Raw genomic sequence first — 25,858 nt, 5'->3', positions numbered from 1 at the left:
GTTAACATTACTTCACATGGTCTGGCAATGTTAATAAAAATTAGTTTGATATCCAAATGGTCTTAACAAATTTCCCTAATGAGAAGCATAGGCTTTACCTGTGTTACAATGACAGGTGACAAGTCTTTCAAGTTCTGGATATGGGTTAGTAATGAGTCCCGCAAAGAGGCATGAGAGTCTGTGGGGAGCTCATAAAATGAGGTCTGAATCTTCATTTTCATGGTCTGTGCAGCAAAATAGCATGATTCTACATCCTGTCGAATCTGTAGCAACTGGTCTGAAATCTCCCATGCATGAACCTGAAAGCAGATCAAACAAAATGTCTTAAGGACTGCTTTTCTAAATAAATTTAATATTACACAACCTATATACCAAAGTATAATGAAAGAAAAATCTGACAAACTAAATTATCCACTAATCAGCCAATACTTAAAATTTATAGGCTCTATTAAACAAAAATATTACCTAAACTCTTCTGACTAATTCTAGGAAAGCATAAGAGTTATCAACTGAATCAAAAAATCTAAACCTGCTGTTAGAATCATTAATCGTGTAGGGAGGAGATTATGAAGAAAAACGTCCCAGAAGTTTCTACTCAAGCTAAAATGTCACTGCATAACTTTCCAACCCTAATGTATAGGTTGGCTGTTTCTTCTTTTTTCCACTTAAAATAAATAAGCTTTGTTCACTCTGAGAATTGAGTCTGGAACCTAATTTAGTATATTAATAAACAGGAAACATTTCGATCTTTTGTTCCTGAATAAAACCTCAGAAAAACTCTCAAGATATCCCAAGTCAATATCTCACATAATTAAGTTATTTTTATATATTTGGCAAAGTACTATTCATGCTATTAAAATCATTTTCAAAGGAGAAAATAAGTGTTTGTATAGAAATAATAAAGAGAACAAAAGCATAGAATTTGGTCCCTAACAACTAGTCATAGTTATAAAATGGATTCCTATTTTGAAAGATAACTTTTGAGAATTAAATCGAACAGCACACAATAGGCAACTAATTAACAACTGACAGTAAAGCAATTCTACACCAAACTGCCTCTTCATGGGAAAAGGCTAAAATGGACTGGCAATGATGGACTGAAAAAAATTTTCAGTCTTAATTCGGAAATAGAGTTAATGTGAAGAGAAATCACACAGATTTACCTGGTCAATTTTTTATGAAGATAGAGCATTTCACAACTAATATATAGTGATTTTTTAAATTATTTCAGAGAGGAAGGGAGAGAGAGAGAGAGAGAGAGAAACATCAATGATGCGAGAGAATCACTGATCGGCCATCTCCTGCATGCCCCCTACTGGGGATCGAGACAGAAACCCTGGCATGTGCCCTGACCGGGTTTCAAATTGTGACCTCCTGGTTCATGGGTTGACGCTCAACCACTGTGCCACACTGGCTGGGCCATAGCTATTCTTCAAGATCTTTCCAAAGATAAACAGGAAGTCAAGGGAGAAAAAGGTAGAATAAATGCCTATACAAGTTTCCAAAGTAAACTAAAAATAGAGACCCTGAAATTCACCACAGGTTTATTGAAATAAAACTTCACTTTAAATCAGTAAGTTGGTGGGATATAAGCATGAAACATTAACTTCTTTCTAGATCATATTATTTTACTTTTTTTTGGAACTTGTACCCCAGCATGTTGCAAAAAATCTCCCAGCCACATAATTTTTAGTGATTCATTATCCAACCAGTAACTCAACTACATCTGTTACTTAATATGCCATTAAAATGTATTTTGCTCAAAATGACACTTAAAAAAAAAAAAAGATTATATGAAGCCTTGAAATCTCCATAAATGCCCTCATAAAAACAGAGTATTTATGCAGTAAAACTAAAGAACTATGGACATTTATAACAAAAATAGGTGTTACCTAGTTATCTCCAAGAACCCCAAATTTTAAGTGGTTGGGGACAAACCAGTGACATCAACAAGACTTGTAGAGTTTCAGTTTTAGTAGAAGCAGAAGTAGAAGGAAACAACAGGTAGCTAATGGATCTAAGAGCAGATGAACAACAAAAGAGCCAACAGGTATTCACTAGAAAGCACAGGGAGCCAACTTGAGGACTATATTTGAAAATGGAAGAGGTTTTGGTGGGTAGAAAAGGCGAATGAAAGAGGTCTACGTAAGGGCTAAAGAGATGGAAATCTCTATGAACTCTTGAAACTGAAGAGCTAGGACAGGGCTTTAAACTGAGAAGTAGTATGAACAAAATCAAAATCATACAGGACAAGTACAATTGAGACAAAGGGAACAAAGGAGAAGGTTAACAAAGCTAGGAAATCTTAGAAATAAACCATGTTTGTAAATACTACCTGAAAACAACAGAAAAGGAAGCTCTTTAAATTGGAAAATACTATCCTTAACCATGCCTTCTAAAAGTTCAAAAAAAACTAATTTCACGCAAAAATAAGCAAATGGCCCGGCCAGTGTGGCTCCGTGGTTGAGGATCAACCCATGAACCAGGAGGTCACAGTGTGATTCCCAGTAAGAGCACATGCTCAGGTTGTGGGCTCGATCCCCAGTCGGCAGCATGCAGGGGGCAGCCAATCAATGATTCTCTCTCTCCCTCTCCCTTCCTCTCTCTAAAGTCAATAAAAATATATTTTAAAAAATAAACAAATGAAGTCAAATGCCATATATACAGAAGTGGTTGAGAAGAAAATAATGAACAGAATAATATTCCTACAAAAAAAGTAGGCCAGAAAAACATTTTTAAAATTAGCCTGAAGTCCAAAGGACATAACAGTCAACCTGAAAGAGCTTCCAATGGCCACAGTTAGAAAATCTGGGGTAATAAAATTAATTATGACAGTATTAGATTATAACTAAAAAATAAAACAAATATCCTTGAGTCATACAGGTGTGAATAACAACTGAATAACTGTTGAGGCGTTATTTATAGGCTGTAAGACACTTTATATCCTATGCTAGGTAATGAATGTAGAAGGAATGAGAAAAATAGAAACACTACAGGTAATAATTGCTACTGGCAAGATTCATGTATAAATGATAAAATTAGTGGGTGAAACTTTAAAGAGAAACATGATATATCAAAGTATCTCCCCAAAATATTTGTTACTGTGGTGGTTTTACGCTATGTCCACAAATTCTTTGACACTTACCATGTAAGAACTCAGACTACTCTGCTGGAGAGACAATGTACAAGACCAGGAAGTCTCTGGAAAGTCATGGAAAGCAAGAGGAGCCCAGCTAAGTCCAGCCTTCCAGCCATTCCTACCAGAGTGTCAAGCATGTAAACAAAGCCATCTGAGAACCTCCAGACCAGCCCATCCACCAAATGGATGCCTCATGGAGCAGAATTATCTTCCACGGAGCCCTGCTTGAATTCGTGACCTACAAAGTTATGAGACACAATGAAATTGTTTTTGTTTTAAGTCACTATGTTTTGAGGTAATTTGTTTCACAATAGATCATGAGAACAGACAATCAGATAGTATGTGCATCCTGATGAAAAAAACAGGATCAAATGACAATTATTTCAAATCATTCTGTGTCTCATCAAGCCTTTGGATCCAGCTGGCAATTTTCAGGAAATACAGAAGAGAGTAGAACTGCATCATACTGCAATCATCAAAATCTAGACCATAGGGAAACTCAGCAAGTCAAATGGCCCAGATTCCTCAACAGATAAATAATCCACACACAGAGAAAGAACCCATAGATTAAAAGACACTCAGAAGATATTTTAAAAACAAATAGCAAGATCAAAGTAATGTGGAAGAATACCCACTTGGGTGATAAAACCATAAAGATAAACAAAGAAGGGATTACTATGAAAGGACCGTGGTTACTTTTAGGGAGAGGAAGCAGTTATTTCAAACAGGCCACAAGGAAGACTTCTAGAGTGGCCAGTGAAGTTCTATTTCTTAACTTGGTAGTGTCTATATGAACACTGTATACAGTAATTCATTAAGTTATATATTTTTTTCTATATCTGTTTAAAAACAGAATAGACAAAACAAAACAGAAATAATATTGCCTATTAAACTGAACTAGTCTGAAGTCTTCTCCCAAGTGAAACCTTTCAACCCACTAGAGATCGGGACCCTGTGAAAAAGTTCATTGATTGTGCAGCGCTATGTTGTGCTTTAATCTGAATGGCAGAAACTAGCAAAAAATACCAACTGATCATGCTGGGTTATATATATTTCTGACCAAACATTTCTATCTCCTTAAAAGGAGAGGTCTCAAAAATGAAGGACAGAACCAAAAGTCAAAACAAAACAAAAATACTATTTCCTTCTGGGGGTAGGGATGCAAAGATTTATTTTTCAAGCACCTTTAATGTCTGAATATTTTTTAACATATCCTTTGGAATTGCCTTTAAAAATAAAGATGGATTTGTATTCCTAATATGGAAAGATCTCCAAATATACAATTGAAAAACAGATACAGGTACAGATTTGTAAGATCCTTTTTGTAAAAATGTAATTTACACTTTTTTTAAGAAAGTGCAATGAAGCTTTTTTAAAATTGATTTTGAGAGAGAGAAATATCGATTTGTTGTTCCAATTATTTATGCAATATTGATTGATTCTTGTATGTGCCCTTAAAGGGGATCAAACCAACAACTTTGACTTATCTGAACAACACTCTAAACAACTGAGGTACCCAGCCAGGGAATAGAAAGTGTAGTGAAGCTTTGTAACACACAGGAGTTAGTTTTATGCTCTATATGCTCCCTAAGCAACCTGACGCTATCATTCTCATAGCATTTATCAGGTGCTTCAACTTTGGCTATAACATACTGGATGGCATTACACCAATTTTCCATCCTAAAACAAGTACAAAAGATGAATAAAAAAGAGCTTCTTTGAGGACATCAAAGCTATCAAGATAGCTAGAACATGAAGTTGCAAATTCCAGAGATGAAATAGAAAAGCACAGAGTTAGCTCAATATTTAGCTCCACTTTTTCATAGGAAAAAGCATTTGCCTATTTCAAAGTGGAAGACAAGAGGCTAAAGAGCCTTGGGTAGTCTCATAAGACTGGGGAGATGAAAACAAATTTAGGGCACACCAAGGAAGAGGAGTCCTGGTAAATACTCCAGACTTTCAGTTGGGACTCAAGTGAAGAAAATAGAAACTACACCTCAAAAAAACGGAAACATCTCCAAGGCAGACCAGATGACAGGCCACAATATAAGTCCTAATAAATATAAAAGAATTAGAATCATAGAAAGTGTCTTTTCAAATCACAATGAGAATAATAAGGAAAACTGCAAAATTCACAAATATGTAAAAATTAAAACATTGTAAAGCAACCACTGGGTTAAAAAAGAAATTTGAAAAAATTTTAAGACAAATGAAAATGGAAACAAAACTTATGAGATGCAGCAAAAACAGTTCTAAGAGGGAAATGTGAGTGAGGAGGTGGTTCTCGCCCGTGTTGTGTGTGAGTGTGTGAGTGTGTGAGTGAGTGAGAGAGCGAGTGAGTGAGTGAGTGAGTGAGTGTGTGGGGGGACTTGCTTGTTGTCGGTGACTTCCCCCTCCCCTCCACCCTTACCCCTTCCCTGGCGCTGCTGCAGTGGCCGCTCCCTGGGCCGTAGGAAATGAGCGATAACGATGACATCGAGGTGGAGAGCGACGCTGACAAACGGGCTCATCATAATGCACTGGAACGAAAGCGTAGGGACCACATCAAAGACAGCTTTCACAGTTTGCGGGACTCGGTCCCATCACTCCAAGGAGAGAAGGCATCCCGGGCCCAAATCCTAGACAAAGCCACAGAGTATATCCAGTATATGCGAAGGAAAAACCACACACACCAGCAAGATATTGATGACCTCAAGCGGCAGAATGCCCTTCTGGAGCAGCAAGTCCGTGCACTGGAGAAAGCGAGGTCGAGTGCCCAACTGCAGACCAACTACCCTTCCTCAGAAAACAGCCTCTACACCAACGCCAAGGGCAGCGCCATCTCTGCCTTCGATGGGGGCTCGGACTCCAGCTCAGAGTCGGAGCCTGAAGAGCCCCAAAGCAGGAAGAAACTCCGGATGGAGGCCAGCTAAGCTCTGCCGGGCAGGCCAGCAATAAAAACTGTCTGTCTCCTCCGTCGTCTCATCCTCCTTTCAGTTCATCCTTAGAACCCTCAGAACCATTTAAGAGACTCTATTTTTTTTCCTTTCTCTTTTTTTTTAAATTTTATTTTTACGTAGAAGCTCTTGGACAACAGCTCTCGTTCTCCTTCCCCACTTCCACTATTTTTTTTTAATGTTTCCCTTCAGGGATTCCCTGTCCCCACCAGGAATTTTTAAACCAAAACACCCCAACTTGGCAGCTTTTTCTGTGGAGGACAGACGGCCGGCCGGACCTCTGAGCACATGGTGTCCTGACCACCCACCAGCTCCTCCAGCCCTGCCGGGCACAGGCCCGGAGGACTCCTACCCCTCCCAGGCCTCCCCAGGCCACCCTTGCCTCTGTTTGATAGACTTTGTGAATCTGTGGACTGCTCTACTTTAAGAAGATGACTGGTTTAAGAAGTGATGAGAATTAAAAAGCTATTTATCGCTCCTGTTGAAAGACCAGATCCTTGAAGAAGTTTGTGGTGTGAAAGGAAGTGGGGACAGAGTTGCAGCACAGTCTTGGGCCTGTTTCACTCCTGCTTCTTTCAGCCAGCCTTCGGGAGGGCCTCGGGACACTCGTGTGGTGTGGGGGGCGTCAGCAGTGAAGTGGCCGCCAGAGGGTGCTGGGGGTGGGAGGGCAAGGAGGGAAGAGCGGGTGGGGTAGAGGTTTTGTATTGAGGGCCAGTGATGATGTTTTGATATTTATTTCCTGCTACTGAAATTTGAATCTGAGTGAATTGTCCCTATTCCTGATGATGTCGGTATTGCAAAGCGACAGATTCATAAAGTAATGATCAAATCTTCCTTTCTTTCCGTGTGTATTTCTAAGAAATAGAGCCAACTGATTTTTTATGTAAATACCAAGAGCAATTTACCTGGTACTAAACCCGCACCCCAGTGCGGCCCCTTCCCACCCTTGCCCCACGTCCTTCCCGACTGTTCTGGAACCTGTCCCCACGGTGACCCAGCCCTGGTTCTGGCTGCGATCAGCAGCTCCCAGTGAAGGGTTTTGTGTGTTTAGGCCTCATTTCTTTGTCTTTTTCCTACTCCGTTCCTGGCATTTGCTGATTTCTAGTGTATACTCTGTAGTCTCAGTCTGTGTTTGATTCCATTCCATGGAAATAAAAAGTATGTTGTACATACTGCCGAAGAATTGTCTTGCAAGTTAAGGCTTCCCCCTTTACTATAAGACTATAAAAAAATAAAATAAAAAATAAAATAAGAGGGAAATGTATAGCTATTTACTCTTATGTTAAAAACAAAACACATCTCAAACCAATACCTAACTTTATACCTTAAAGATCTAGAAAAAGAATACACTAAACCCGAAGCTAGCAAAAGGAAGGAAATAAAGATTAAAGCAGATATACAAAATCCAAGATTTGATTCTTAAAGAAACCAACAAAATTGACAAACCTTAGCTAAATTAACTAAAAGAGACAGGAATGAAATGACAATGAGGACATTATTACCAATTCTAAGGAAATAAAAAGGATTATAAGAAACTAGAGGCCTGGTGCCTAAGCTGTCAACCGGACATCCTCAGCATTGCTGTGGAGGCGGGAGAGGCTCCCGCCACTGCCGCTGTGCGCACCAGTTGTGAGCCCGGCTTCTGGCTCAGCAGCGCTCTCCTTGTGGGAGTGCACTGACCACCAGGAGGGAGCTCTTGCATGGAGCGTCTGCCCCCTGGTGGTCAGTGTGCCTCGTAGAGACCAGTCATTCCACTGTTCAGTCTATTTGCATATTAGGCTTTTATTATATAGGACTAGAGGCCTGTTGCACGAAAAGATTCATGCAATAGGCCTTCCCTTCCCCTGGCTGCCTGCACTGGTTTTCCTTCGGCACCGGGGACCCAGACCTTCGCTCTGGCCAGAGCCGCCTTCAAAGCCTTCGCTGCTCCAGCCAGAGCCGCCTTCAAAGCCTTCGCTGCTCCAGCTGGACCCGCTTTGATCGCTGCTCCGACTGCCTTCAAAGCCTTCCCTGCTCCCGCCGGAGCCGCCTTCGGTCTTCACTCTGCCGCTTCCCACCTACATATGCAAATTAACCATCACCTTTGTTGGCGGTTAATTTGCATATCTCACTGATTAGCCCATGGGAAGTGTAGCAAAGGTATGGTCAATTACCCTATTTGTCTATTATTAGATAGGACTAGAGGCCCGGTGCACAAAAATTTGTGCACTCGGGGGGAGGGGGTCCCTCACCCCGGCCTATGCCCTCTTGCAGTCTGGGACCCCTCGGAGGATGTCCACCTGCTGGCTTAGGCCCACTCTCTGGGGGATCGGGCCCAAGCTGGCAGTCAGACATCCTTCTGGCAGCCTGGCAGCCCTCGGGGGATGTCCACTTACCAGCAGGGAGCAGGCCTAAGCTGCAGTCGGACATCCTTAGTGCTGCTGTGGAGGCGGGAGAGGCTCCCACCACCACCGCTGTGCTGGCAGCCATCAGCCTGGCTTGTGGTTGAGCAGAGCTCCCCCTGTGGGAGCATACTGACCACCAAGGGACAGCTCCTGCATTGAGCATATGCCCCCTGGTGGTCAGTGTGTGTCATAGTGACCAGTCATTCCCAGTTGTTCTGCTGTTAGGGTCAATTTGCATATTACCCTTTTATTATATGGGATAGAGGTCTGGTGCATGGGTGGGGGCTGGCTGGTTTGCCCTGAAGGGTGTCCCAGATCAGGGTGGGGGTCCCGCTGGGGTGCCTGGCCAGCCTGGGTGAGGGGCTGATGGGTGTTTGCAGGCTGGTCACACCCCCTTCAGGGTGGGGGTCCCCTCTGGGGTACCTGGCCAGCCTGGGTGAGGGGCTGATGGTTGTTTGCAGCTGGTCACACCCCCTTCAGGGTGGGGGTCCCCACTGGGGTGCCTGGCCAGTCTGGGTGAGGGGCTGATGGCTGTTTGCAGGCTGGCCAAGACCCCTGTCAACGGAAACTCCCAGCCTCTCCTTTTTTTATTATTATTTTTTTTTATTCTGGATTTACCTTCTATAATTGAAACTTTGTACCTTGAGAGGAGCTCAGAGCCAGCGAGGGCAGGCGGAAGGGAAGCTTGGCTTCCTCCATCGCCAGGGGCAACCCACGCCTCCTGCTTGCTCCAGCTCCGTGGCCATGGCTGGCTGAAAGCAGGTATTTGGGGTTTATTTATCTTCTATAGTTAAAACTTTGTTGCTTTGAGTGGAGCTCCGAGCCGCCGCGGCCGGCGGAAAGCTTGGCTTCCTCCATCATTGGGGCAACCAAGCCCTCCTGCTTGTTCCAGCTCCGTGGCTGCCGGCTGCCATCTTGGTTGGGTTAATTTGCATATAGTCACTCTGATTGGCTGGTGGGCATGGCTTAAAGTGTAGCAAAGGTACAGTCAATTTGCATGTTTGTCTTTTATTAGTGTAGATACCATGGAAGAGAACCAAGATGCGGCCTCCCACAACCACATCAAAATTACAACTAAAATACAGAACAACCATCATTCAGAACCTACTGAAATATGGCTCAATGGAAGTCCTAGAAAAGTGAAGTCCTTATAATTTCGGGCTGTAAAAACCAGTGGGGATTGTGGCTGAGTGACACGGAGGCTGCTGGAGACCCAGAGAGTTCCTCTTAAAGGGTCTGCGCGTGAACTTACTTGGACTCACTACCTCTGAACTCCAGCCCTTGGGCAGCGGCTTGGGGAGGTTCATGGGACATATGGGGAGGAATTAGATTGCCTGACATCGGAGCAAGACCTTGGGAGCGGCTTTCTCCCAGACAGGGGTGCTCACAGGGGTCACTGTTCCTATGCTGAGACCTCCCCCATTGCAGAGCTGACTGGAAGCCATATCTGGGTTTCAATCAGTCTGGCCCACACAGTTCGCTCCATTCTGGTGATTTCCTGAGGCCCCACCTCATCCACTTTGCAGCTCCACACAAGCTTTCTGCAATGGCTTTCTCATATGGATGGCCTATCCTGGCTCAGGCTTCAGACTTTCCTAAAATCTCTTAAGAAAGCAGTAGCTGGCATCACCATGCTCCATAACTATCAATAAGAAGCCCAAGACCTGGCACTAATATCAGTCTGCCTGGCTTCACAGTTTGGTCTCGCCTGGGCACTTCAAAGCCCAACACAAGTAGCAGTCATCTGCAGATCGCTCTGTAGCTCCTGCCCGCTGGCCCCAGGCAGTGGCTGAGTTTGCACCTCCCAGCAGGCCCCAGAGCCAGTGCACTCAGTAGACAACTTCAGACCATACCAGATTACAATTGTACACATTCATAGCAACACACTCAAGGGACAGACTCAGTGAGCACTAAAGCCCCACTGAAGCAAGTCCTGCTGCATAGGTGTGTCTTCTCCACAACAGCTTTTCCACTGTAGTAACAGCTGGTCTTCACAGCCAATTGGCCTAGAGGTCAATTCTTCCCAGTAATGCCAACGTCAATTAAGGCTCAACTACAATAAGACTGTGCACACAGCAAACACGGGGGTGCACCTAGAGTGCCCAGCTTGGGTGACTGGGAGCCTGAACCATTGGGCCCTACAGGACACCTACTACACAGGCCATTCTACCAATTCTAAGAGACATAGCAGCTCTACCTAATACACAGAAACAAACACAGGATACCAAGAAGCATGTCACAAATGAAAGAACACAAGAAATCTCCAGGAAGAGAACTAAAGAAATGGAAGCAAGCAAAGTACTAGACTCAGAGTTCAAAACAATGGTTATAAGGTTGCTCATGGATCTTAATGAGAGCTTAAGGGACTTAGTGAGAATTTCAAGAACCTGAGTAAGAACATCAAAGACATGAAAAAGGACTGTAAGATATTAAGCACATTCCCCCTAGCTGGTTTGGCTCAGTGGATAGAGCATCAACCTGTGGACTGAAGGGTCCCGGGTTCGATTCTGGTCAGCGGCACATGCACGGGTTGCCGGCTTGATCCAGCTGATCAATGATTCTCTCTCATCATTTATGTTTCAATCTCTCCCTTTCCCTTCCTCTCTGAAATCAATTTAAAAAAATTTTAAAAAGAAATTAAGCACACTCTAATTGAAATAAAGACAAATTTATAGGGATTCAACAGTATAGTAGAGGATTCTGAGAATCAAATCAATAATTTGGAATATAAGGAAGCAAAAAACTCCTAATCAAAAGAGCAAAAAGAAGAAAAATCCAAAAATATTAAGACAATATAAGGAACCTCTGGGACAACTTCAAGCATAGCAACATTTGCATTATGGGATGCCAGAAGGAGAAGAGAGAGTGTAAGATGTTGAAAATTTATTTGGAGAAAAAATAACAGAAACTTCCCTAACCTGGTGAAAGAAATAGACTTACAAGCCCAGGAAACCCAGAGAGTCCCAAACAAGAGGAACCCAAAGAGGTCCACACCAAGATACATCATAATTAAAATGCCAAGGGTTAAAGACAAAGAGATAATCTTAAAAGCAGCAAGAGAAAAGCAATTAGTTACCTACAAGGGAGCACCCACACAACTGTCAGCTGATTTCTCAACAGAAACTTTGTAGGCCAGAAGTGAGTGGCAAGAAATATTCAAAGTGAAGAACAACAACGGCCTACAGCCAAGATTACTCTATCCAGCAAAGCCATCATTTAGAATTGAAGGTCAGATAGAGCTTCACAGACAAGAAAAAGCTAAAGGAGTTCATCACCACCAAACCAGTATTACATGAAATGTTGAAGAATATTCTTAAAGAAAGAGGAGGAGGAGGAGGAGGAGGAGGAGGAGGAGGAGGAGATGGAGGAGAAGAACAAGAATAAGAACAAGGAGGAGGAGGAGGAGGAGGAGAAGGAGAAGAAGAGATAAAAAAATATGAACAATAAAATGGCAATAAATATATATCTACAAACTGAATCTAAAAATCACAATAAACGAACAAGGAATCTAATGAATAAAATAAACTGATGAATAAAATAGAATCAGAGGCAATGGAAACGTTGCACAGACTGACGAATGGGTGGGAAGAGATGAACCAAAGATCTTGTATGCATATATGCATTACCTATGGACAAAGACAATAGGTTGGTGAAGGCCTGGGTTGGGGTGGAAACCACGTGTGTGGGGGGGGGGATAGGGGGCAGCAAAGGGGGACCTATCTGTAATGCCCTATATGCATTTTTTAAAATAAACATTGAAAAAAATACTATGAACAGCTATAGACCAACAAATTAGATAATGTAGATGAAATATATTGTTGTCAATACTACCTAAAATGATTCACAGATTCAATCCCTATGAAAATCCCAATGACTTTTTTTTGCAGGAACAGAAAAATCCATTAGAAAATCCATATGGATTCTCAAGGAACCCCAAATAGCCAAAACAAATTTGCCAGAACAAATTTGGGGATCTCGCATTCCGATTTCAAATGTACTATAAAACACAGTAATAAAAACAGTATGGTACTGGCATACAGACAGATATATAGACCACTGGGACAAAATCGAGAGCCTAGAAATAAACCCTCACAAATATGGTCAAATGATCTTCAACAAGGGTGCCAAAGCTAGAAAATGGGGAGATTGTCTCTTCAATAAATAGCGAGTCTCTTCAACAAAAACTGCATAGCCATATGCAAAAGAAGTTGAACCCATATATAAAAATTAACTCAAAATGGATTAAAGACTTAAATATAAGACCTGAAACTATAACTCCCAAAAGAAAACATAAGGGGGTGGAAACTTCATGACATTGGATTTGATAATGATTTCATAGATATGACAGATACCAAAAGCACAGGGAACAAAAGCAACATTAGACAAATGGGAATACATCAAACTTTAAAACTTCTATGCAGCAAAGGAAACAGTCAACAGAGTGAAAAGCAAATCATAGAATGGAAGAAAATATTTGTAAAACATCTATCTATATATTCCATCCAGAATATATAATGAACTCCTACAATTCAACAACAAAAATCCAAATCACCCAGTTTTAAAATGGGCAAAGGACTTGAAAAGACATTTCTCTAAAGATGATATAAAAATGGCCAACTAAAAATGTTCAACATCACTAGTCATCAGGAAAATGTAAATCAAAACTAAATTAGATATCACTTCACATCTGTTATGATAGCCCCTACACACACACACACCCCCCAGAAAATACGTATTGGTGAAGATGAAGAGACACTGGAACTCTTCTGCACTGTTGGTGGGAATGTAAAATGGTACAGCCACTATGAAAAACAGTAATGGAGAGCCCGGCTGGCATGACTCAGTGGTTGATCGTCAACCTATGAACCAGGAGGTCATGGTTTAATTCATATGCCCAGGTTGCGGGCCCGATTCCCAGTGTGGGGCATGCAGGAGGCAACCAATTAATGATTCTCTCTTATCATTGATATTTCTATCTCTCCCTCTCCCTTCTTCTCTAAAATAAATTCTTTAAAAAATTAAAAATAGAATTACCAGATGATCCAGCAACTCCACTTCTGGGTCTATATCCAAAATAATTGAAAACAAAACCTTGAAAAGGTATTTGCACATCTATGCTCATCACAGCTTTATTTACAATAACCAAAAGTTGAAAAAACCTCAAATATTCATGCTACAATATCAACAAACCTTGAGACATTATGCTAAGTAAAATTAGCCAGACACACACACAAAAAAAATATTGTATAATCCCAACTATATGAGGTACCTAAAGTAGTCAAATTCATAGAGACTAAAGTTAGAATTTTGGGTGCCAAAGGTTGAGGGGTGGGGATAATGAGGAGAGTTACTGTTTAATGAGTACAAAGTTTCAGCTAGAGAAGATGAAAAAGTTCTAGAGATGAATTGTGGTGATGGTAGTACAGCAATGTGAATATACTTAATGCCACTGAAATGTACTATTAAAATGGTAAATTTTATGCTAAGTATATTTTACCACCAAAAGGAGAGAGAGATCTGGTCCTATCATAAAGACCTAAGAAAAAAAAAATCATCTCAGGGAAATAAAATCATTTATAATCTCTTTAACTTTTCATAAACAGTATATACCTAATATCTATCAAACAAAATCAAGACTAAATGATAACAACAAAAGGAGCGGGGCAGACAATAGAAAATAACCTATCTACTAGTAAGTAATGGGATTAGCCCAGCCGGTATAGCTCAGCAGTTGAGTATCGACCCAGGAACCAGGAGCCACTGGTTTGATTCCTGGTCAGAGCACATGCCTGAGTTGCACGTTCAATCCCCTGTGGGGGGCATGCAGGAGGCAGCTGATCAATGATGTTTCTCTCTCATTGATGTTTCTCTCTCTCTATCTCTTTCCCTTCCTCTCTCTAAAAAAAAAAAAAAAAACAATAAAAAATATATTTTTAAAAATAATAATAATGCAATTATTGGATGAGAACTAAAATAACTGTGCTGTCTTAACAAAAGTGATAAAAAGTAACATCACCAATAATGTGACAGACACATTTTATGTGACCCCTGATGTGAGTCACTCAAAGCGACAAGTTGTCATGCATATAGTATTCTTCCAAAGTTTAAGTTGAATACAATCAGAAGAAAACAACCAGACAATCCAAATAGTAGGGCATATTAAAAACAAAGGCAAAATGGGCCTGGAATTGTTTTTAATATTTTTTTTTATTGATTTTTTACAGAGAGGAAGGGAAAGGGATAGAGAGTTAGAAACATTGAGAGAGAAACATCGATCAGCTGCCTCCTGCACACCCCCTACTGGGGATGTGCCCGCAACCAAGTTACATGCCCTTGACCGGAATCGAACCTGGGACCTTTCAGTCCGCAGGCTGAAGCTCTATCCACTAAGCCAAACCGGTCAGGGCTGGAATTGTTTTTATTTTTATTTTTTTTAAATATGGAACACTTTACGAATTTGCGTGTCATCCTTGCCCAGGGGCCATGCTAATCTTTTCTGTATCGTTCCAATTTTAGTATATGTGCTGCTGAAGCGAGCACTGAAATTGTTTAATGTAACTATTATACAAAGAAAAAAAATATCCCTGGAACTAAAGAGACATAACAACTACAAGCAATACATTATCCTTGACTAAATCCTAGATCAGGGAAAATAAAAAAATTGTAAAACTATAAATCTATAACTGAAACAATTAGGAAATTGGAACATAACTGTATATTAGATAATAACATTAAATCAATGTTAAATTTCTTGAGAGTGACAATGCTTTTAGTTTAGTGTAGAAAAATGTCCTTGTTCTTACAAGATGTATGTCAAAATGTTAGGCGTACAGTCCTGGCAAGTATGCTCAGTGGTTGGAGCATCAACCAGCACACCAAAGGGTCACAGGTTCAATCCCTGGCCCTGGTTAGGGCTTATGAGGGAGGCAATCAAGGTGTCTCTCACATCTATATTTTTTTCTCTCTTCTCCCCCTTCTTTCCTCCCTTCCAGTCTCTCTACGTATCAATGGAAAAAATACCCTCGGGTGAGGATTAACAACAAAAAAGTTTGGCGCACAGAATTATGAGGTCTGAAATTTATTCCAAAAGGTTAAAAAATACACATTTAGAAAACAAACAGGGACAGAGAAAAACAGGAGAAAAAAAAATGGAGCAAGATCAAATTGAGGAGAAGGGTATATTAGTGTTCACTGTACTATTCTTTCAAGTTACAAATTTTTCAAAATGAACATCTGGAGAAAAATAGCTGATTAATATATTCAACTAATTAGAAAACAAATGGAGACTTTCTATGAAGAAATAGAATCAATAAAAAGTAATCAAATGACAATCTAGAACTGGAAAATAGAGTAGCTTAAATTAAGAACCAAATGGAAGGTTTAAAAAACAAATCAGAAAAATGAAGAAAAGATTACCACACTAGGAAATAGATCAATAGAAAATAACAAGACCAAAGCATAAAAGTCAAACAGCAATAGAAGATAAAGATGGGAAGAATCCAGGCCCTGGCCGGTATGGCTCAGTTGGTTAGAGCATTGTCCCATATACTGAAAGGTTGTGGGTTCGGTTCTTGGTCAGGGCACATAAGTAGGTTGTGGGTTCAATCCCCAGTTGGGGCACATATGGAAGGCAACCAATCAATGGTCTCTAACATAATGATGTCTGTATCTGTCTGTCTGTCTCTCAAAATCAATAAGCATATCCTCAAGTGAGGATTAAAAAAAAAAAAAAAAAAGATGGGAAGAATACATCTGTAGCAAAACAAAGGAGGAAAAGATGCAGGGCACCAGGCAACCAGGTAATAAAAATTCAACTAAGCCCTAGCCAGTCTGGCTAAGTGGATAGAGCATCAACCTGCAGACCGAAAAGTACTGGGTTCGATTCCAATCAAGGACAGGTGCCGTGGTTGCAGGCTCCTCCCCAACCCAGGCCCTGGTCAGGGTGAGTACAGGAGGCAACCAATCGGTGTGTTTCTCTCACATCGATATTTCTCTCTGTCTTTCCCTCTCTCTCTAAAAATCAATGGAAAAATATCCTTGGGTGAGGAATTAAAAAAAAAAAATCATCTAAAATTACTAACAAATTGGCCCAGCTAGTGTGGCTCAGCCATTGAGTGTCCACCTATGAACTAGGAGGTCACAGTTTGATTCCTGGTCAGGGCACATGCCCGGGTTGCAGGCTTCATCCCCAGTGGGGAGAATGCAGGAGGCAGCCTATCAATGATTCTCTCTCTTCACTAATGTTTCTCTCTCCTTCTCCCTTCCTCTCTGAAATAAAAATCCTATATAATAAAAGCCTAACATGCTAAGTGTCCGGTCCGGTCATCCATTCAACCAATCAAAGCATAATATGCTAATGATATGCTAAGACTGCTCAATCACTCGCTATGACGTGCACTGACCACCAGGGGGCAGTCAACTGGTCAATCAGTCGCTATGATGTGCACTGAGCACCAGGGGGCAGACACTCTAACCGGTATGCCACCTCTTGCAATCCAGGCTGAGGGACTCTCCCCCCCTCAGTGCACACATTTCGTGCACCAGGCCTCTAGTATAGATATAAAAAAATTACTTAACAAATTGATAAAGGCTGAGTGTGAGCTAGGATAAGCCTATAAAACTCCTGAGACTCAGACACAAGAGGACTTCACAACTATCTACAGGCTCTACTCCGCAGTCCTCAACCAGATACTCAGGGGAAAGATTTGGGTTGGGGTAGGAGATCAATAGAACACCTCCTTTGGTGGTGCTGTCCTGTAGAAGAGCAGCCTCGACTGCAGAAAAAGCACAAAAAGCTCTGACTGGACCCTTCTCCCCTACTGAACAAAAGTCTTAAGCTGTGTGGAAGGGGCAGCAAATCATACCTCTCCAAGACACAGGTTAAGACCCACTGCTGTTGCAGTAAGGGTACAAGAAAAAACTTCTTGCCTGGCCAATGTGGCTCAGTTGGTTAAGTGTCATCCTGTACACCAAAAAGTCACGGTTCAATTCCTGGTCAGGGCACATACCCAGGTTGTGGGTTCGGTCCCCAGTTGAGTTATATGTGGGAAGCAACCAATGTATGTTTCTCTCATCAATGTCTGTCTGTCTGTCTGTCTGTCTGTCTCTGTCTCTCTCATAAAAACATTTAAAAAAAAAGAAAAAAATTTCTTCCCCTACAAGACAGGGCATAAAACAGTCTTGAGCCCATGATGCTATCTATCTATACCAGTGCTAACAGAAATCTTCTACCAAAGAGGGAAGGGCAAAAAATTTTATCCTGCCCAAGACCTGCCAGATGCAAGGCAGAGCATGAATGCCATAGAGAACAGGATCACTGAGAAAGTCCCACCAATGAGAACAGGGCATATAACATTTCTGTCTCCTATAACCCTATACTAACAGACATACTAAAACACATCATACTCAACTTCTGAAAGCTAGAGATAAGGAGAAAATATTGGAGGCAGGAATCCTTTTCTATTACTGCCGAAGTAGCCTTGACTCTGCAAGAACTCAATTGTAGAACCTTGTATTATAATTACTTGAGTCTTTGTTCATCTTTTCTAATAGATTGTAAGGTCTTCAAAAGTAAAGAAAAGCTTAATTCTCTGTGCAGCTCTCAAATTATTTGGCCATAGAGGCACTTAAATAAAGTATATATTTTTAAAAATAAAGTATATTTTAAATTATTAAATATGAAGCAAGATGACAAGATACCATCATCTCCTAAGTCAGTAGCACAACTTTATTTTCTCAAACATGAAGCAGTCTTTTACTAGGTAGCTTAGATACTTAAAGGATTGGATGTCAGCTGTAAGAACAGAATCCAAAATGTTTACAGAGAGAAAGGGCAACAGAGACCAAAAAAATCAGTTCTTTACAGATCAAAAATAATAATAAAGGCCTTGAGAGGATGAGACATTTTTCATTCAGAATCCTCATTTGTAGAACTTCACTTGCCTTGCCCAGATGAAGATTTGGTTTGCTTTTGTTTTAAACATTTATCTTGTTTCAGCAATGAGAAGCTGCTCAGTATTTTCCTAGCTAAAATCAGAAAAATTTTAGGTTAAATGAGAGGAGAGTCTCTTCTGGAACAAGCTTACTTTAAACTATTAACAGTATTTCTGGAAAAAAAACACACAAAAAAACAGTGCTTAGCCCTGGGCAACTAAATCAAATATCAAACTTGTATTTTCTAATGTTCATTATATTACTATCTAGTTTAATTTTTTAATAAATTAAAATATAGATGGCAGCTATATGAAATTCCTAGGACAATTCTATAAGGAACTGGCCTTAGGGGGGAAAAAAATCCCCATCTGCTCCTTGTGCAAATGTTTCAAGTAAAATCAAAATGAAGGAAGAGCTGTCTTTTCATTCCCAATATCCCTATTTGTCTTTTTTTTTTTTTTTTTAATCCTCATCCAAGGATATTTTTCCCATTGATTTTTAGAGAGAAAGGAAAAGTTGAGGGGGGGGGGGGGGGAAACATCGATTGATTGCCTGTGCCCCGAGAATGGAGCCTGCAACCGAGGTTTGATTTACCAAATCCAACCCACGATCCTTCAGTCCACAAGCTAACGCTCTAACCACTGAGCATAAATGGGCCATCCCTATTTATCTTGATGCTACCTCACCCACTGGTCAAATGTGCCTCTCTTTTCAAATACTTGTTTTTTTGGAATAAGAACAAAAGATAAGAGTGAGCTCTAAAGAAACTTCCCAAATTACCAAGTAAACTGTCAATGAAAAATTACGTACGATGATACTGCCAGTATTATATTTAATTTACTACTTTAAATTCCAGTTGGGCAACAGAAGCATCCACTGGTTGCTTCCCACACATAACAAGTAATCTTGATTTGATCACTGAATCATAAAGAAAATGCAACCAAATCCGGATACCCAGGCACTATAGTACAGTGCTCACTGTTCTTCCCCTCTGCTAAGCTGCAGAAAGAAGGAAGAGAAGGAAGGAAAGAAAAAGGCTTCTTTACAAGGAGAGAATAAAGCACTTACACTTCATAGGACTTTCTAGCCACAGATGCCAGGTGCTACCCACTGAAATCCAGGCTTGGACTAAACTCCACATTTCTGAAAGGACCATCTCAACCGAAGCCTGGGGCTCAGAGTCAGCAGGAGGAAGCTGCAGCTCCCACTAAACAGCACATTTCAAAGAGGCTGCAACAAGAGAACATTTTCCATTTAAGCATCTAATTCCAATCTTCCATTTCACAAAGCAGTAGCAGTAGCAGAACAGGCCTTTATATCAATTTTTCCCCCAAAAGATATTTCCATGACTATGTGATGAATATGAAGCAGGCTATGGCCAGTAATCCTTTCACTAACATACTCTAAGTCTTTTATTATACTTCACAGCAAATCCTAATAGTTGCCCCTTTTTCCTTTAATGGTGCACTGTTGCTCAAAGACTCACTTCTATACCAACAGTCCTAAAACTGTCGAATCAATCAAAATCATTGAGCAGTTCCTCAACAATGCCAGCACACACCCAAATAGGAGCCCCTAACGATTCATTAGCTGCCAAGAATTAGAAGCGGATTAGGGCTGCTATTTAATCCTACACAAAAACTCCTCAAAGCAAGCAGAATTACTTAAAATACTTCACTAAGGACAGAAGAGCTCTGGCAAACAGAAAAAGAGGTTCTGAAAATACAAATATTTCAATAAGCTTAAAAAGTAACATAAAAGTGCCAGGTTGTTGTACTTTTTAAAGCATTTCAATTAGTAAATAATATATTTACTAAATAAAGACTTTCAAAGATTTATAATATATGGGGGGAGAGGGAACTAGGTTAGAGCAGAGTGAAAAGAACTTCTGAAAACAAAATACAATTGGCCTCTTTTGCTTCATGCTTAGGATTTACATAAAATCTCTCAAACAAGCAGCATCTAGCCTCTGTGCACCCCATAAATACTTGCTAAGTGGCCCCAGGCCCGTCACTAGTGGCAGCCTGCCTTGGCTTGCAGCTTGGTCTCTCCTGGGCACCTCCAAGAGCAGCGCGAGTAGCAGCCATCTGCAGATTGCCTCAGGTGGCCCCAGGCAGGGCACAGGCGGTGGCTGACCTTGCAACTTCAGGGAGGCCCCAGAGCCAGTGCATCCAGTGGACAGCTTCAGATCACGCCAGTTTAGAACCCTACCACCTCTACAAGCAACACACTCAAGGGGTGAACTTGGTGAGCACCAAAACCTCACTGAAGAAAGTTCTGCTCTGTAGGATCCACTCCTGCACAGTAGCTCCTCCACTGTAGTCACAGATGGTCCTTGTAGCACACTGGCCTGGGAGTTAATCCCTCCCAGAGACACCAACAGCAATCAAGGCTCAACTACAACAGGACAGTGCACATAGCCCACATAGGGTACACCTGGAACACCCAGCTCAGGTGTTTGGGGAGGCTGCGCCACTGAGCACTACAGGACACCTACTCCGCAAGGCCACTCTATCAAGTCCAGGAGAAATAGCATCTCTATCTAATACATAGACAAACACAGGGAAGCAGCCAAAATGCAGGGACAAAGAAATAGGTCCCAAATGAAAGAACAGGAGAAATCTCCAAAAAGGAAAACTAAATTAAATGGAAGCAAGCAAACTACCAGATACAGAGTTTAAAACAATTGTTATAAGGTTGCTCAAGGAACAAACTGAGAAATTCAATAGCATGAAAAAAGACTTAGGAACCATAAAAGAACCAGGCAGAAATGAAGGATACACTAACTGAAAAGAAGGATAATTTGCAGGCAATTAGTAGTAGAGGATGCTGAGAATCAAATCAGCAATTTAAAATATGAGGAAGCAAAAAACACACAATCAGAAGAGCAAAAACAATCCAAAAATATGAAGATAGTGTAAATTCAAGCATATCAACATTTGCATCATGAGGTTGCCAGGAGAAGAGAGACAGCAAGAAAATTGAAAACCTATTTGAAAAAGTAACAGAAAACTTCTCTAATCTGGTGAAGGAAATAGATATACAAGTCCAGGAAATGCAGAGAGTCCCAAACAAGAGGAAATCAAAGAGGCCCACACCAAGACACATCATAATTAAAATGCAAAAGGTTAAATACAAAAAGAGAATCTTAAAAGCAGCAAGAGAAAAGCAGTTAGTTAGTTACCTACAAGGAAGCTCCCATAAGAATGTCATCTCATTTTTCAACAGAACGCTGCAGGTCAGAAGGGAATGGCAAGAAATATTCAAAGTGGGGAAAAAGCAATGACCTACTACCATGATTACTCTACCCAGCAAAGCTATCATGTAGAATTGAAGGACATATAAAGTTTCCCAGACAAGAAAAAGCTAAAAGAGTCCATCACCATCAAACCAGTATTACATAAAATATGAAAGGGTCTTCTTTAAGAAGAAAAAAAGATCAAAACATGAACAATAAAATGGCAATAGGTATTTATCAAAAATTGAATGTAAAAATCAAAATAAACAAACAAGCAGAACGGAAACAGACTCACAGATAAAAAGAACATTTTGACAGTTGCCAGATGGGAGGGGAGATGGTTAAAAAAGATGAAAGGTTTAAGCATTTGTACACCATAAGCGTCTACAGACACAAATGGCGGATCTTTTTTAATTAAATTCAAAATATCATGGCAGTTAACTGGTAAAAAAAGTACAAAGTTGATTGTCAGACAATAGTCATGGGGATGTAAAGTACAGCATAGGGAATATAGCCAATAATATTTTTTAATATATTTTATTAATATTTTTATAGAGAGGAAGGGAGAGGGATAGAGAGTTAGAAACATCAGTGAGAGAGAAACATCGATCAGCTGCCTCCTGCACACCCCCTAATGGGGGTGTGCCCAAAACCAAGGTACATGCCCTTGACTGGAATCGAATCTGGGACCCTTCAGTACGCAGGCCGACGCTTTATCCACTAAGCCTAACTGGTTAGGGCACCAATAACATTCTAATAACTATGTATGGTGTCAGATGGGTACAAGATTTATCGGGATGATCACTTAATAAATTATGTAATGTCTAATCACTGGGGTGTACACCTGAAACTAACATAATAGTGTTACCTGAAAAATAAAAAATGACTTAAAAAAATTTTAAACTATCAGTAAAACAACGTTTTAGACATATGCCCTGTAACGTGATCTAGATCTAGAAAATAAAAATTTCCCAAATCAAGAAAAAAGTCATTTTCATAAGACAGGTAAAGAAATTACAAGTCTAATTTACCTAAAATAGAGAAAGTGATTTTTTAAAGTCAGTCAATTATCTCAAGTTTTTGTATCTAATTCTTTATGAGAATTTTATAACTTGCTAGGTCTGTCACAAGTTATTCTCTTGTGCTTTTCTTATACAGCAGGGAGAGAAAGTAGCTTGAAGAAATATTAAGAAAAATATAAGTTACAGGGCTCAAGATAGCCATCACTACCTAAAAATTGTATTTTTTATAACTTGTTTTTGCAAGACGGTCTGAAATACAGAAACCATGATGAAATGAAACTTAGCTAACACCTTTACCGCTGAGTAAACAGCCCCCACCTCCAAAAGCAGAGTGTAAACAAAAATAATCATTAAGCCACTAGCAAGCTTCAAGACCCACACAATATCCTTGTGTACACATAACTTTTCTAGAAGCAAAACAAGCTCATTGATAGAGACAAGTTTAGCCATCCTCATAATTGAAAAATTAAAAGAAAGATATTATTTCCCTTATGCGAGAGAAGAGATTCCTGGCCAGAAACAATTCTTTAAAACACCATAAGCTTTTGAAATACCAGCAGAAATACACACTTTTCAAGTTAACTTTGGAAGACATAGTGCTCATATACGTTGTTCTATTTTGAGTTCAAAGAAAGGAATCAAGACCAAAATGACAGCACTGCATACTGATGAAATCCCAGTGTGTCTGAGACAAGCATTTTCAAAGAATCCTATGTCAAATGAATTTTGGCTCAAATCTGTACCCATCAGTCACACATAATATGGCACTGAGAAATCCTGCCAAAATTTTTTCATGACTAGTATAAAGAATCTGTATCTAATCTTAAGTCACCTTTGTATGTGAATATTAACCTCAAGAACACCCCTAAAAAAAAAAGATAAATAAATCTGGGTCCAAAAAAACCAACTTGGACTGGGATTGACTGAAGCATAGTCCATGGTAATAGCTGCACTGTGGGCTTTATAATTATAACTAGAGGCCCGGTACACAAAAATTTGTGCACTCAGGGGGGATGGGGGGTCCCTCAGCCCGGCCTGTGCCCTCTCGCAGTCTGGGACCCCTTGGGAGATAATGACCTGCTGGCTTAGGCCTGCTCCCGGGTGGCAGAGGGCAGGCCCAATCCCTAGGTGCAGCCCCTGGTCGGGCTAAGAGCAGGGCCGATTGGGAAGTTGGGGCGCCGCCCCCTGTCATGCACAGAGCAGGGGAGATTGGGAGGTTGTGATGCCACCCTCAGTCACGCTCAGGGTAGGGCCGATTGGGGGGTTGGGGCACCGCCCCGTCACACTCAAGGCAGGGTCAATGGGGAGATTGCGGCGCCACCCCGTCATGCACAGAGCAGGGCCAATCAGGGGGACTGGGGCTCCGTACCCTGTCATGCACAGAGCAGGGCCAATCAGGGGGTTGGGCGCTGCCGCCCTGTCACACACAGAGCAGGGCCCATCAGGGGGGTTGGGGCTCCGTACCCTGTCACGCAAAGAGCAGGGTCAATCAGGGGGTTGGGGAGCTCCCCCCATCAGGCACAGAGCAGGGCCGATCAGGGGGTTGAGGAGCTCCCCCCAGTCACTCACAAAGTAGGGCCGATCAGGGGGTTGGGGCGCCGCCACTGTCACACTCAGGGCAGGGCTGATGGGGAGGTTATGGCTCTACCCCATCACACACAGAGCAGGGCCTTGGAGGGGTGGAGGGGTTGGGGCGCCGCCCTCTATCACCCACAGAGCAGGGCCGATCAGGGGGTTGGGGCGCCGCCACTCTCACACTCAGGGTAGGGCCGATGGGGAGGTTATGGCTCTACCCCGTCACACACAGAGCAGGGCCCGTGGGGGGGCGGGGTTGGGGCGCCGCACCCTGTCACACACAGAGCCGCAGGGCGATCAGGGGGTTGGGGAGCTCCCCCCTATCAGGCACAGAGCCGGGCTGATCAGGGGGTTGTCATGAACAAAGCAGAGCCACAGGGTGATCAGGGGGATGGGCGCTGCCCCCTGTCACGCTGATCCCGGTGCTGGGAGGCCTCGCAGCTCTGCTGATCCCGGTGCTGGGAGGCATATTACCCTTTTACTATATAGGATAGAGGCCTGGTGCATGGGTGGGGCTGGCTGGTTTGCCCTGAAGGGTGTCCTGGATCAGGGTGGGGGTCCCCAATGAGGGGCTGAGGGCTGTTTTCAGGCCGACTGAAGCTCCCAACTGCTCCTTTTTTTTCTTTTTTTCTTTTTTATTCTTGGCCAGGTTTAGCTCTGGCTCCAGCTCTGAGGCCTCTGCTGCTGAAAACAGGTATCTGGTTTGTTTCGGTTCTATAATCAAAACTCTGTATCAACTCCAGCTCTGAGATCCCGGCCGGCTGAAAGCTGGTTTCTGGGGTTTTGTTTAGCTTCTATATTCGTTACAATGTTTCTTAAACTGCAAGCTCAGAGGCCAGCAAGGCAGGCGGGGAACGTTGGAGTCCTCCGTCACTGAAGCAAGCAAGCCTCATGTTAGTTTCAAGCTGCCTGGCTGCTGGCCGCCATCTTGCTGGCAGTTAATTTGCATATCTCCCTGATTAGCCAATGGGAAGGGTAGCGGTCGTATGCCAATTACCATGTTTCTCTTTTATTATATAGGATAGGCAGCTTTGCTTTAAAAGTTAGAAAATGCCAAGCTTGAAATCATTTCATTTAATAAAGCAAATGACTAGCCCATGTGAGGACTTCCTGAAAGACAAACATATAGAAAATGTATTTCCTTTACTTGCTGGTCTCTATTGCTGCCTATCTGAACAAGTTTTATAACAACTCATATACTAGTAAATCAGAGGAATGAGAGTATTATTAAGACCTACTGAGCATATGTTAGCACTGTGCTGAAGATTCAAGTTTTTCAATCTTATAGAAATGTCAGATGTTTAGCTTAAAGTATTGTAAAAAATGCACTGAAATGTTACAAAATTCTGAATGCTTATGTACAAATTTGTACTTTCAAATCTAGTTCAAATCTATATTCTGCTTTGGGGCTGAAAAGAATTGTGCTATAGGCTTGAAAAGAAATAAGTAAAAACCATAATGTAAACTTTGTAAGAAATTTTCTTACCAAAAGAAAAAAAATACATGTTTCATAATATTTTTATTTTGGGAACTCTACCAGAAAGAAGAAAATTAAGGGTCTACTCTAGCCCTAGCTGGCTTGGCTCAGTGGATAGAGCATTGGCCTGAGGACTGAAGGGTCCTGAGTTCGA

General features: G+C 41.5%; 2 protein-coding genes and 1 non-coding gene across 10 annotated transcripts in view; 1 reads left to right on the top strand and 2 right to left on the bottom strand.

Annotated features, from left to right (window-relative positions):
* The window catches only part of TNPO3 (transportin 3), a 108,013-nt gene that overhangs the window by 68,903 nt on the left and 13,252 nt on the right, over window positions 1–25,858 (bottom strand). For 4 of the 8 annotated variants that reach the window (XM_036328733.1, XM_036328735.1, XM_036328740.1 and 1 more), the window contains exon 2: window positions 99–299. In XM_036328733.1, the coding sequence (XP_036184626.1) occupies window positions 99–299 (201 nt within the window). Of the gene's footprint in view, window positions 1–98; window positions 300–3,145; window positions 3,378–19,460; window positions 19,486–25,858 lie in introns of those variants that run through there. The other 4 variants (XM_036328741.1, XM_036328737.1, XM_036328736.1 and 1 more) reach the window with 3 other exon arrangements.
* Window positions 5,414–6,909, top strand: LOC118666425 (protein max-like). Its single transcript, XM_036328742.1, has one exon. It carries the CDS (start codon window positions 5,596–5,598, stop codon window positions 6,049–6,051), a length of 456 nt encoding a protein of 151 aa, XP_036184635.1. The 5' UTR covers window positions 5,414–5,595; the 3' UTR covers window positions 6,052–6,909.
* Window positions 14,893–14,999, bottom strand: LOC118666743. The gene has a single exon (XR_004971070.1). It is a non-coding gene; the product is annotated as a U6 spliceosomal RNA (small nuclear RNA).

This window comes from Myotis myotis, unplaced genomic scaffold (assembly GCF_014108235.1).
Source record: "Myotis myotis isolate mMyoMyo1 unplaced genomic scaffold, mMyoMyo1.p scaffold_m19_p_11, whole genome shotgun sequence".
Lineage (NCBI taxonomy): Eukaryota > Metazoa > Chordata > Mammalia > Chiroptera > Vespertilionidae > Myotis > Myotis myotis.
Note: the sequence above shows the minus strand (reverse complement) of the source record. Positions and strands in the feature narration are given on the sequence as shown.